General features: G+C 42.0%; 1 protein-coding gene across 2 annotated transcripts in view; it reads right to left on the bottom strand.

Moving 5' to 3' along the window:
- The window catches only part of epas1b (endothelial PAS domain protein 1b), a 41,247-nt gene that overhangs the window by 12,192 nt on the left and 15,524 nt on the right, over window positions 1-13,531 (bottom strand). For both annotated transcript variants that reach the window (XM_061087209.1, XM_061087210.1), the window contains exons 2-6: window positions 10,555-10,745; window positions 6,583-6,740; window positions 5,483-5,570; window positions 3,395-3,513; window positions 2,160-2,362 (exon numbers count right to left, since the gene is read on the bottom strand). In XM_061087209.1, the coding sequence (XP_060943192.1) occupies window positions 2,160-2,362; window positions 3,395-3,513; window positions 5,483-5,570; window positions 6,583-6,740; window positions 10,555-10,745 (759 nt within the window). The remainder of the gene's footprint in view (window positions 1-2,159; window positions 2,363-3,394; window positions 3,514-5,482; window positions 5,571-6,582; window positions 6,741-10,554; window positions 10,746-13,531) is intronic.

The raw sequence follows: 13,531 nt of genomic DNA, 5'->3' as shown, positions 1-13,531 counted from the left end.
ATCACGTTATAAAAATACTATACAGGTGAGTTTTTAAACACCTTTTAAACTAATATATACTAATTAAATAAAATAAATATAACAAATCATTATTAGTTTTTTTCTCAATCAATTAGATTAGAGACCACTATTTACTGTGTATAAATGTTTTAATTTGCTGCTCTGATATTAAATCTAATTAGCTACACCCATTATAATCAGAATTTATGATAAATTATGTTATTTCATGCATTTTGGCTCAGATGAAAAAAACTAATGGGAGCCAGATTCTCATTATTGGACTGATTCCACATTCCCAGACCAGAATTCCCAGAATTCATTATTTCATTAAACACAAGGAGAGCGAAGAAAACTGAGGAATCATGTCACAGTACGATGAAGATTAACAATCTGCGGATGATGAGGGAGGGAGAGGGAGAGGCAGAGAGAGAGAGAGAGAGAGAGAGAGAGAGAGAGAGAGAGAGAGAGAGAGAGAGAGAGAGAGCGAGAGAGAAAAAGAGAGGCTCTTGTCCTCAGATTACATAACACTGGCAGCTGCAGGCCTCAGACCAGAGAGTGATAGAGAGAGAGAGAGAGAGAGAGAGAGAGAGAGAGAGAGAGAGAGAGAGAGAGAGAGAGCAAGAGAGAGACCCTGTCAAGAAAAGTGAGGAAGAATTAGATGGAATGAAAAGAGGTGAAAAGAATGAGAAAGTGAATTAAAGAAAATCACATATGGAAAAGATCAAAACTAAAATAGCATAACAACTATAATCAGGACGATGATGATGATCGAAGATTGGCTTTTCTCAATAACACACTTCAAACAACATGTGACACGTTAATCCTTCATCTTCATCCTTCATCATTTATCCTTCATCCTCCACCAAGAAAGTGAAAATCCTGGATCCAGCAAACTTGAATTTTCTTGTTTCTTCCACCAAGTGTCAGGAGTGAGAACAGGACCTTCTTGGCAGATGTGATACTAAACTAGAGTCTCAGGAGAAAACTTTGTGGATGATTGGTCCAACTTCCTGTTCTCATTCTGTCGTCATCCCTCCTTCCTCCACTCGTCCGCTCACACTGCCAGACTTGAGCTGAGGAAACCTTCTGTCCCTAATGAGTGGCCCCGCTGAGCCGGGCGGGGGGGGGCCGGCGACCCACCTACAGTAAACTCATTTGGGTAATTGGAGAGAAGTTTTGGGCAGCTTTCGCCAAAAAGGCGGAAAAGAAAATGTGTCCTTGTTTGTCGAGCGACCACGAAACAAACACACATTCACTTTCCTCCAAAGGGAACCTTTGTCCTGCATGAGCAGCTTGATAAGATTACAGATTGATAGGATTATGTCTGTGTGCGTGTGCTTGTGTAACTCAGATCTGTGTGTGTCTGTGCGTGTGTGTGTGTGTGTGTGTCTGTCTGTGTGTGTGTGTATTCGTCACAACCTATTCGTGCAGGTGGAGAAAAGTATTTGGGTGAAAGATGGACGCTGCACCCATGATGATTCGAAAATCATTTTTAATTGTAATGTTTTTCACCATGGTAACACACAGAAGCACAGACACACACCCACACCGACACACACATTCCAGTGTGTCAGAGTTGTCAATCACATCACATCCACTGTGAAACTGGGAGAGTGCTGCTGCTGCTGTGTGTGTGTGTGTGTGTGTCTTTGTGTCTGTGTGTGTCTGTGTGTGTGTGTCTTTGTGTGTATCCCTGATCAAAAACACTTGGCTCACTCCGACAGTGTCGTGACAACATCTTATTAAAGTATTAATGTTTCATCTCTGGCTTAATTTTCCACTGACATCTCTGCCAAGTAAAACTGAATCCAGTCAGCGCAAGGTAATCAGTGAAGAGCATTCCTCTGTGTGTGTGTGTGTGTGTGTGTGTTTTAACTGGCAGCACAGTGAAGATGTCCTCTATTAATTTCTTGGTATTGATGTATAAAAATATTTTCTGATTTTGGGTTTATTTTTATTTCTCATCACGTTAGACTGACTGGTTGTTTTCATTAAAAGGAAAAATAATAAATTCCCAGCGAGACAAAGTTTGAGTCTGTCTGCTTGTATCTGTCTGTGTGTGTGTGTGTGTGTGTGTGTCTTTGTGTGTGTGTGTGTGTGTGTGTGTGTGTGTGTGTGTGTGTGTGTGTGTGTGTGTGTGTGTGTGTGTCTCTGCCCACCTCTCGTCACAGTAGGTGAACTTCATGTCCATGCTGTGCCGGCTCAGGAAGGTCCTGCTGTCCAGCGGTGTGTCGATGTTGGACGGGTGCTGGATGGGTTCGCACATCAGGACGGCGCAGGTGAGCGGAGGCTCCTTGAAGCCGCACAGCGTCCGGGGGGGGCAGCTGCTGTACATCCTCAGGTGGCCGGTGCAGTGCAGCACCTGGGCAGGAAAGATAACAGAGAAACTCAGGGACACGGGTTCGGTCATTTTTGTGCCTTTGAAGCCAAACACAGGGAAATATTCTGCTCTTTTCCACAACTTGCACGACTATATCAATATTACTTTGGATCTGGATACAAACATCCTCTGGTTCATCCTCTGTTTTTCAGATTTTTATCTAATCTTTGCCTTTTTGTTGTAAAACTCCAATCAGGAGTATCGACACGGTATAGAGGTCCCATCGACAGTCATGACGTCTCAGCGCTTTTTCATATTATCAATTAACTAATTAAAACCAAAGTGATCAGAAACATGAAACCGTCAACATTAACCCCTTGTAGACGAAAGTCGCGAATTCGCATCAAACCCCATTCCGGTCTTTTTATCCCACTAATGCCGTATGGTGCAAATTCTACACATACCATGAAGGTATTGGAAGTACTCTGCCGCCATATAGTGGTCGGAGTGGAAAATACACACTAGCCCCTTGGTACTGTGCAGCAAAGTTATTTTGAGATATTAAGCTGTATTTGAAATTTTGAGGTATTAAGCTGTATTTGAAATACTGTGAGGATGGAACAGCAATGGTTGTACAGAAACATATGTTGTTATTCAATTTTAAACAAAAGCAGCATCAATATAATAATCTACATACCAGAGACTGGAAAATTTGTTAAATTACGGTTATGCCCCATTATGCCTAATGTCGCTAATTTGCCTCATACCTTAATTTTATATCTATTGTTTATGCTATATTGAAATTAACAATCTCCACTTAATTTAGCATCTGTATGACAGCCAAAAACACAAATAATATTTTTTTATATAATTGGAAATTAATTCAGGCAATAAGGGGTTAAGAACTACCTAAAATGACAGAAACCATCTTTGACAAACATTTCTTTAACGTCTACTTTGATTTTTTTGTTTCAGGTCTCATCTGCTAACATGGAGGAGTTGGGCTGTACTGCAGCGAGCCACCAGGGGGAGATCAAGAGGATTAGTCACTTCACTCTCTAACCACTCTCTCACCTTCCAGCTGGCCGACTTCAGGTTGACAGTGCGCCCCCTGTTGGTCACCGTGCATTTCATCCTCATGAAGAAGTCTCGCTCGGTGCTCAGCTCTCGGCCTTTTTTACCGAAGCCACTGCCTGAAAACACAGAGTCACAGTCATTTAAACTAATGGAGCAGAACAGATCAATCAGCTCATATTCACAAATCCCTATTTGCTTTCAAGGGCTTAACAAGATGTTTGAAGGGAAAACTACCAAAAAACCTTTTAACAAGGAGAATGATGGAAAGGACAGTTAATATAATTATAATTCAATTTATTTAAGAAATAATGTTGTTTTTAATCTTTGGATTTTTCTCCTCTGACATGTTTAACCTTCAATTTGATGCTTCTGCAATTTCTGCGAAATCATTACATGTGAGATTAATGGACCTTTGATTAACAGCACATTCCAACCTCACTGTAACTTTAAATTAATTTTTTCCAGTTTGATCAAATGACTAAACCAAAGATCACTCACATGATTCTCTGCTTAAAACTTCAGATGTTACAGTTTTAATTATTTTATATTTTTCAGTGGAAAAATGAACAGAAAAAATAAATAAATAAAAGTTTTCCTCCCATCATCTGCCTCTCTCCCGGAGAGACTGGGAAACGGTCAAGGTTTAAACTTGCAGAAGCCAAACACACACCCACACACACGCACACACCCACACACACACCCCCACACACACACACACACACGCACACGCAAACGCAAACGCACACGCACACGCACACACGCACACACACACGCACACGCAGAGGACGTGAAATTGGGCCAAGCTGTTACATCACCATGTCACAGATCAGTCCCGAGCTGCAGCCGCAGAGCAAAGTGCTGAAGTGTCTTTTGTCAAATCTCTAAACTCAACGAAGTGTCCTAATCTTTGTGTCGTTACACATACAACACATATCTTTACTCTTCCAGCCTGTTCACAAGTGTGTGTGTCTTTGTATCTGTGTGTGTGTGTGTGTGTGTGTGAATGTGTGTTAAAGGGAAAGAGACGATAAAACTTTACTGCTACACGTGTGTGTTTTGCGGCTACTGCTGATAAGAGCTATAAACCAAAGTTAAGTGATTCTGTGTGTGTGTGTGTGTGATTGTGTGTGTGTGTGTGTGTTTAGCACTAAACTTTCGGTCTCTGTTGCCGTCACATTCATGCTCAACGGCTTCAGCCTGCAGGACATTAGTGTTGAGGTTATGACCCATGCATTGTTGTGATCGTTGACTTTCTGCCACAGTGGCTGGAACACACATCACACCATGTTCACTATCACCACCAGAGAATTCCCTGTTCTCTCCCTCTCTCTCTCTATCCCTCTCTACCTCTTTCTCCAAACCTCTCTTGTCTTCTTGTCCTCATACTCTCAGCTCTTAATTGTCTTTCTCCTCCGCACACACACAAACACACACTGCAGTATCTCTCTTTAGGTTCCTCTCTATACGGCCTTTGACCCTCTGTTCTCATATTTTGGACATGAGATATAATGTGTTACATAAACACTCGACATGTGTGGTTGTGTTTTTAACCCTCATAGGGTATAAGAGCTTAATGGTGTGTGTGTGTGTGTGTGTGTGTGTGTGTGTGTGTGTGTGTGTGTGTGTGTGTGTGTGTGTGTGTGTGTGCGCGAGGCCTCTGACAGACCAACATTATATATATTTATGCTTTTACACAGCCAGAATTTGATATTCAGACGAGAAGTGAACTGACGATACTTCTGGATGAACTTTATAATGTAAAATGTACAATAAAGGATTCAGTTGAACTTGAAATTAATAATAATCATACCATCATTAAGACACTGTAAAGTAATTTGAGTGATCATCAAGACTAGAAAAGATCTTTATAAATACAGACCAGAATCTAGTTGTCAGGATTTATTGTGAAGACCGATTTGAGAATGAGGAACAATAAGAGACTCACACTGGAATTTGAAGAAAGAGGCAGCGGAGAATGAAAAACAACAATGATTTGAGTATGTAATGACGTAAAAAATAAATAAATGAGACGCAGGTATGTGCAGGAAAACGCATGTGTGTGTGTGTGTGTTTGTGTGAACTGACCAGCTGTCTTCAGACTGAGGTTTTCTTTGATCTCCTCGTGGTCACATGGGTGTGTGAAGTCAAAGATGCTCTGCCCAGTGAGCTCCACCTGAAAGATTAAACAATTCATATAAAAAACATACAGAACACACAGGTTCAGTTCTGCATGTTTCAAACTTCCTGCAGAACCTTTTCTAGTTTTGCTGCTAACTCTACATTTGTGCTTGAGGTTAGCAAGTCGTCCCACAGCTGCCTCACACTGGAGCTACTTGCTTTTCACCCCCTCATTTAGCCCAGAGAGCTTAATGAACTCAGACCTTCTGCATCTATTCAGAGGCTTTAGCAGGAATAAGCAGCTCTTTGTATCCTGAGCTCCTTCGCTCACAGAGGAAAGACTTTCTCTCACTGGCGTCCGTCACACCGGGTAACGGAGGCAATAATAATAATCTGGGATATGAGACTCCACCCACTGCTGAGGTGGTCACCACAGAACCAAACCAGGTGGTTTTCCAGGGGACAGAAAATGCTGAGTGTGTTCAGTCTGTCACTGAGCAGCTGCTGCAGGTACGAGAGGAATTTTACACAGACACAACAGTCGGCTCCGGTTTATCACAGGATGATGATGAAGTACAATTAAGTTTAGTTCATTTATTATTTTGTGTGGCAGTAAAATTATTCTGTGAGCTGCTTTGAATGGTACAAAATGAATTGTAACTGAGGAACTAATAGATGCTGAGTTTGCCTGCAGTTACTTTGATTTGTAATTGAATTGAATTATTCAATTTGTTAAATAACGTCTTGTGAAAGCAGATTTTGTGTTTGCTTTAATTGTTTTGTTTGATAGATTAATGAAATAAATGTATAAAGTAGCTATAAAGCCCGGATCAGAAATAAAATTAAAATCATTTAAATGTATTTTGTCTTGTTGTGTGGTCAATGACGGACTTTAAAAGTGTGATGTGATGTATCTGCCTGTGTCGAGCTGATTCCACAGAAAGTCATCTCTCATTCGCAGACTCGTGACTTCCTGACCTTCAGTGTTTGCTGCAGTTTAACTCTCGTCTGCACGTGACCGATTCTTCCTGGTGTGTGTCTGCGGTTGTGTGTCTGCGGTTGTGTACCTGTGCGAGCCCCATGAACTTGTTGATGTTCTCGGACAGAAATATCATGTCGCCGTCTGATGTTACCACGGTGACAAAGCCCTCCAGAGACTTCAGGTACTGACTGTCCATCTGTCCGTCCTCGTCGCCGTCCTTGCTGCTGCTGCTGCTGCTGCTGCCTGGAGAGAGAGAGCAAGACGACAGGGTCACACTCACAAACCTCATTCAATGATTATGAATTAATATAATTTTATACATGTGTGTGTGTGTGTGTGTGTGTGTGTGTGTGTGTGTGTGTGTGTGTGTGGGTGTGTGTGTGTGTCTGTGTGTGTTGTTTTACTTCCTGAAGCTTCGGCTCGGGGCCAAAACAAACCAGTGCAGCTTCTTCCTGCCGCTCCCGATCCACAACCCAGACAAATTACACCCAGACCACACACTCATCCGTAATAGCACCAACTTGAAGAAACATAAATCAACCAATTAAGTTCAAATACGCACGGTTCAGTATCCAAACATTTACACACACAGACTCCAGTTTGTCCAGGGTGTCTCAATTAAAAGAAAGCAGCTCGAGAGGGAAGGTGTGTGGTTGTGTGTGGTTGTGTGTGTGCGGTGGCTTCACGCTGAACAAAGCCCAGTAGTCGAATGGGGTGGAGGGTGGAGGGTGGGAGGCTTGTAATTCCTCTGGTGTGCTTCCCTGAGATAAGAGAGGCCAGTTCTCAAGGCTCCCGATGAGGCCGGGGGCTGGAGTTTGGAGCCGGGCCCAGACAGCGCTGACCTCCGGTGGAGCCCGCAGCTTCTCATGGGCCCCGGGGAGCAGCCGAGACTCCAGGGGCCCGGTTCAAGAGCCAGCGGCACCTTTGGCCTAAATACGGAGCTGTGATTACTGGTCATTTGGACCAAGTTGCACTTTTCTTCTCTTTCTCTTGTTCTTTGGTTGCGTAACCGCCCTGGTTTCAAATATGATGGGGTGAAGATAAGAGTGTTTGACAGGGACAGCTGCCGTTCTGATGATTCTACATCTTGTGCTGAGAATGACGACGACTGGATCACACGAGAATCGGATTTAATCCTCTGATTTCTGGCGGGATTTCTTTCTTTTGCGTTTGTGTTGTGACTAGCTGCAACAAAGTGGTCCTTCGAGACGTCAAAATCTAATTTAATTGTTAAGTCCGACTTTATATTCTTAAAAATAACAGTCATTGCGGTTTTGGGAGCAGTTAGCTGTAGCTGCAGGTTGAAAGTATGTTTTTGACGTGGTTTACTTTTGAATGCTAAGCTAACAAAAAGCTAAACAGCTTTAGGACAACAATTAGCCCCTTTATGCTACTCAAGGCTAAATGCATCCCAAGCTAGCTACTCGCTACTTCTTGTCAGTACTGACATTGTACCGTGCGATAGAAACATTTGTTTAATCCTTAATACTTTTATCAATTAGTTTGTCTTGTCGCTAACCACAGTCTTTACAGCAGCATTTTGATTTGACAGACTAGAAAGAGAAAACACAACATCCTTCTCGGAGGTAAATATTTTCATCGTCACTGGAATGACACTCAACACGGATGCAGGAAAAACACAAACAAACATGAAGGAGAGCAAATAAGTACTCGGGACCAGCTGAGACAACACAAGACGCTTGAACCTAAAAGACAAACTTTTTGGGTCTGAATCGTTGACATGGAACAGAAAACACTGACGTCAGCACAACAATCCTGTGAAACCCGATGAAGAGACACAGAAATAACAAGACGCCCACGACAAACATTAAAGAACCACAAAGCCGTTACAACTTAACGTCTATTTAAAGATGATCTGAATATGAAATGACATCAATAAGGACACACACCTGTCGAATGGGAGTTAAATGAGGAAGATGCAACAACCATGGATTTTAAATAAAGATGGACGATGCATCTTCATTTTCTCCCACAAAAAGATATGGAACTATTTAACGTCTCCTTTTTTTTTAAGGTTGGTCCATGTCCCAGATGCTAACAAGGAGGAGGTGGGGTTTATGACCTATACTGTAGCCAGCCACCAGGAGGCGATAGAGACGTTTTGGCTTCACTTTTGGGAGCCGTCATGTTGCCATGCTAGAAGAATACTGTGTTTTTACACTTTGGTTTTCCATTTCCCTAACTTCTCTGTCTTTATTCAGTTTTTATTAATTGTTATGATGAGGTTACTGCACAACTACTAGTCCCTTCTGGCGTGTTAAAATACCTTGAACCATGAGAACCAGGAGTTAATTTGATATCGACTCCAGACCTTAAAAGCTCCAATTGAGTGGACAACAGCTAATAACAAGCTGCGTTGAACTAATCACTAAGAAATGGTCCAATCACATCCTGACGACCTCCTAATCTGTACATCAGTGTTCTTCGGCTGCAGCAGAACTTGCGTTGCATAACAGACGAGTTCCCTGCAGCAGGGTGCACTCGTGCACGTGTGGCGCCAGGGCAGCTGTGTGTTATGGCTAGCAGGGGTAAAGCCAGCAGCAGCCCAACGATGGGCAGAGCTCTTCCTCCCCAATCGCTCCCTCCATCACGGAGCAATCAGACGCAGCTGATAAGGTTCTATCTGCTGCTGCATCTCCCTCCTCACCCGATGCTTTCCTACCCTCATTACCTCCTCCTCCTCCTCCTAATGCCTCCTCTCTTTTTTATCTGTTTTCCTCCTCCTCCTCCATAGCACAAATCCTTCTTTATCTTTGTGCCTGTTTGATAAAACTCGTCGAACCTTCAGGAACCTCTGCACTTTCTAATGCCGGACTCAAAGGACCAGTTCGCCCAAATTATAAAAACTGGACACAGGGGCATCATTTCTGAATCGTTTTTTAATTTGTCAATGGTTTGGTCGCCTCAGGTTTAAAAAGCAGATATCTCAAGATCTCGTATCATGAAACTGTAACTATCTTCAGAAATAGAAACCACAGGTCAAAGGTTTGCATGTGAGCAAAATCTGCTGCTGCAACATTAAAGCTCACAGCACATTTAGAGAAACTGGAGCAAAATATATTATTTTATCACAAATTTACAACTAAAATATTTTTGCTTGAACTTTCTTTCAAGTTTGATTGATTTATGCTCACTACTTTTAACCGTGCAACACTGTGATCTGCTCACTCTGTAGAGGTAAAGGTCTAATTAAGGATGACTGATGACTCCACACCTCAAACGAAACAGGAAGTTGCCGTCGACGCAGTTTAACAAAGCACCGGCTGTTTGCATCATCATTTATGTTTTGAATCGCTGGCAGCTAACACGGTAAATTGCTTTATAGAAACACAATGAGCAGGACATCAAACGTTACATAAGAGGAGAATAATGTCAGATTTACAGATACAATTAATGAAAGTTTCTTCCTGTTCCACCAACAGGTTGTTCTCTCAAAGGCTTGATCAGCAAGATATTGTTTGAACCTGATTTTAAAATGATATCATCATCAGGTTAAAACAAAATACATAACTGCAGGCCAGACTTATGATCTGACTTTTACGAAAGAATGATTTTAAAGCTGGTTTAGAAGGTTGAATCGTCTCATTTCAACAAGCGTCTCCTTCGTGAACTGGATGCTCTTGTTTTCCCCCCCGAGCTGCGGCCGTTTCATTTTGCTCTTCTCTGATCTCACTTGGAGACGCAGACGTTGGAATTCCAGAACAATAGGTCTGTTTCTTTGTCGAGCTTCCACCGCTGCTAATTTTAAATGAGACGACAGGAAGGGGGGGGGGGGGGGAAGGTCGAACAAATACCTTCTTACTGCACATACACACACAGACACACACACGTGCTGAGATGGTCAGAGAACGTGTTTGGGGTAAACTGCCGCCATTTTTCTTTGTGTAACACATGCAGACAATGTGTGTGTTTGTTTGTGTGTGTGTGTGTGTGTGTGTGTGTGTGTGTGTGTGTGTGTGTGTGTGTGTGTGTGTGTGTGTGTGTGTGTGTGTGTGTGTGTGTGTGTGTGTGTGTGTGGGTGTGTGTGTATGTCCACCTGTGGCGAGCAGCTTGCGTGTGCGCAGGAAGCTGATGGCCAGCCTCATGATGGAGGCCTTGTCCAGGTGGGAGCTGACGTTGTGGGGGAGCGGCAGCTCGTGAGCCAGCTCGTAGAAAACCTCCGTCTCTTTGCTGCGTCGGCATCGAGCTGCGTCCCGAGACTTCTCCTTCCGACGCTCCGAGCTGCCCCTGCAACACACAGGGTTACACCTTCAGGTTGTGACACTGAACAACACACTGCTTTGATAACTTTAGAGATTTAACACACACATACACTCACACTTTGTTCATATTGTACAAACTGCTGCTGGCAAACTTCAGCACAACAAGAACAACTCCTGATACAAACACTGAGGTTCACAGTGAGTTTCAGCAAAGTTCACTCAAGTTTAACACTATGAACTTTTCACTGTTAATACCAGGAAATGTTTTTTCTTCTTCATAAGAATCCTCTGGAAGTCACTCATTTTCTTTTATTATCTTCACCAGGGAGGTTATCCAAGTTTGGCTGTTTCTTTATATAAAGATCTTTCGTGTTTTATATTTATATAAAACAAGAAAGAACATCTATTTCTATTTGAATAAACAGGTGAACATATCTTTATTTGCTGCAGGTCACTTTTACAGTTTCAGAAAGTTAAGCTGCATCCAGCATCACCACAGTCAAACAGCCCACTTCCAACATGTTTAGAGCCGACAATGCAATAAATTAACCTGATGCTCAGTTTTTCCATTCCTTAACTTTTCCAGATTGTCTCACCTTTTAATTGTCTGCATCTCTAAGACTATTTACGTTTACTCTTTTATTCACTACTTGTCAGACCCACATAACTCAGCGTGTCACACCTCATCCACACATGTGCACAAATCACTCTGTGCTATTTACGCCAAACACAACTGCTTGTTAAAGATGAAGCAGGTTTCCACACAGGTTTTATGTTGTGTTACAGCTGATGGCAAAACTTCACACTGACCTCACACCCACAATAAAAATAGGTGAGAGAATAAGAAGAGCAAATGTTCCATAACTTTGTTTGTTTCCATCAGAGTCAAGTTAATGAAGCTCCAACACACACACAAACACTAACACACACTATCACTCAAATACACTAACATGTTTTGTAATCCTCTCACTACACGATGATAATGTTGTCCATGTAGCAAAGCAAAACTCACAAATATCTCTTTTAAAGTCGTCTTTTAATCTTCAAACGATAAAAACCTGATGTCAATTTGCCTCCAGAAAGAGAAAAGCGTAAATTTTTGCTCAGAATCATGTTTTTCTTTGTCCTTAAATTCAAAATAATATCATAAATTTGTGTTGAATTTCATCTTAACAAGCAGATACAGAAACATAAATATGGGCACGATGCAAAATAATACAAACACAATAACACAGCGACACAGACGGCCACAAATATCCTCTGCAAATATTTATCTTTTTTGTTTTAAACCATGTATCGAATCACAGTACACAGTGCAACCATAATATTAAAATATAATATGTTTTAAGACACAATATATCATGTTTTTTGTGTGTTTACTGCTTCAATCACTTTCCCCTGTTTCCTCTGCTCTAACACTTATCAGCAGAATAGGAGATAATATTTTAAAAGTGACTGACGGCACGGAGTGCACATTGTTTTTTGTTTGTCTTGTTCTTTTCGATGTGGATTGAAAAAAAATTGAGCCACGTTTAATGTGAACTTTGGGCTGAGCGGAGGAGGAAGAGGAGGCTACGTGTTTGGAGCTGAGCCGTGAAGAGGGGTGGGGGGGGGGACACACGCTCCATGTGAACTATACAGGTTATAAAAGACGATAATTTGTTTTCAACAGGAGACATTAAAGTGGACAAGGAGCCTGCAGGTGGTTATTTTCATTTCCTGCAGGTTGATTAAAGCGGATAAAAGATATTCCCTTCAACAATCAATCTGAGGTCACACGTAAGATCCTGAGTTCAGTCTGTAGGAAACACACGAGAGCTGCACAAGGCCCAACCGATCAGGTCCAGGAATAAACTCCAGGAATATCTGTTTCTGTCTCCGTGAGCCAAAATGAAACGAGTCAGATTCGGATGTCGAAGCTCAAACTCACAGAAAGTCAACACAAACCGTACAAGGACATCACACATGGAGTTTGGCTTCATCTGGATTCTGTCTCACACTTTAACACTTTCAGCAACAAAAGCAAAACTAAGATCTGACACAAAACCCTGCAGGAGAAGTGAGAGGGGACACAAACACATCAATTATCTCCACCAAGGCCCAATAATAGAGTCTCATAATAAATCAAGCTGCACAGAACTTCAAACATGAATGTACTGTCCCATAATTCCATGCTGTAGTTTTCATGTAATCCTGCTCACAAACAAACGGACAGAGGTGGAAACATAACCTCCACGGTTGAGGGATTAATAACTTGCTGACGAGCGGCAGCACCATGACCTAATTTCTCCAACGAGTCATTCAGGTTTGTATAGTGGAGACAAAAATAAAATACATTGCATCATAGTTTCATTATTTCAAATGTCCCAGAAACAAGCTGCTAAATAAATATTAAAAAGGGTGGAGCAACGAGGTGTAGGAAGTCTGTTTAATGTGTAAAGATTTGGTTCTCACACAAAACACCAGATATATGATCAGACCCAGGACAGAAACATTAATGCACTCACCACATTTTATTTCCAAAGACCTCCACAGTTACTAAAAGGAGATTTTTCTATCGTCAGGACATGAAATCACAGGCGTGTTAACAGGGTGACGAGGCAGCGACGCCCTCATAAAGACTCCACCCGTCACCTGAGAGTTTTTATTCCACAACAAACTGACGGCTGGATTTGAAATGTTGTGTTTTAACACCAGAGAAACCTTATCAATTTAAAGTTAAAAGCCGGATCTGTCTACAGGCTCTGTGACCAAGATAAGTTGAGAAACCACAACAGACGTCTCTGCTCTGATGAACTCTACATGCCCTCC

This window comes from Limanda limanda, chromosome 15 (assembly GCF_963576545.1).
Source record: "Limanda limanda chromosome 15, fLimLim1.1, whole genome shotgun sequence".
Classification (NCBI taxonomy): Eukaryota; Metazoa; Chordata; class Actinopteri; order Pleuronectiformes; family Pleuronectidae; genus Limanda; species Limanda limanda.
This window is presented reverse-complemented; position numbering and strand designations above follow the sequence as displayed.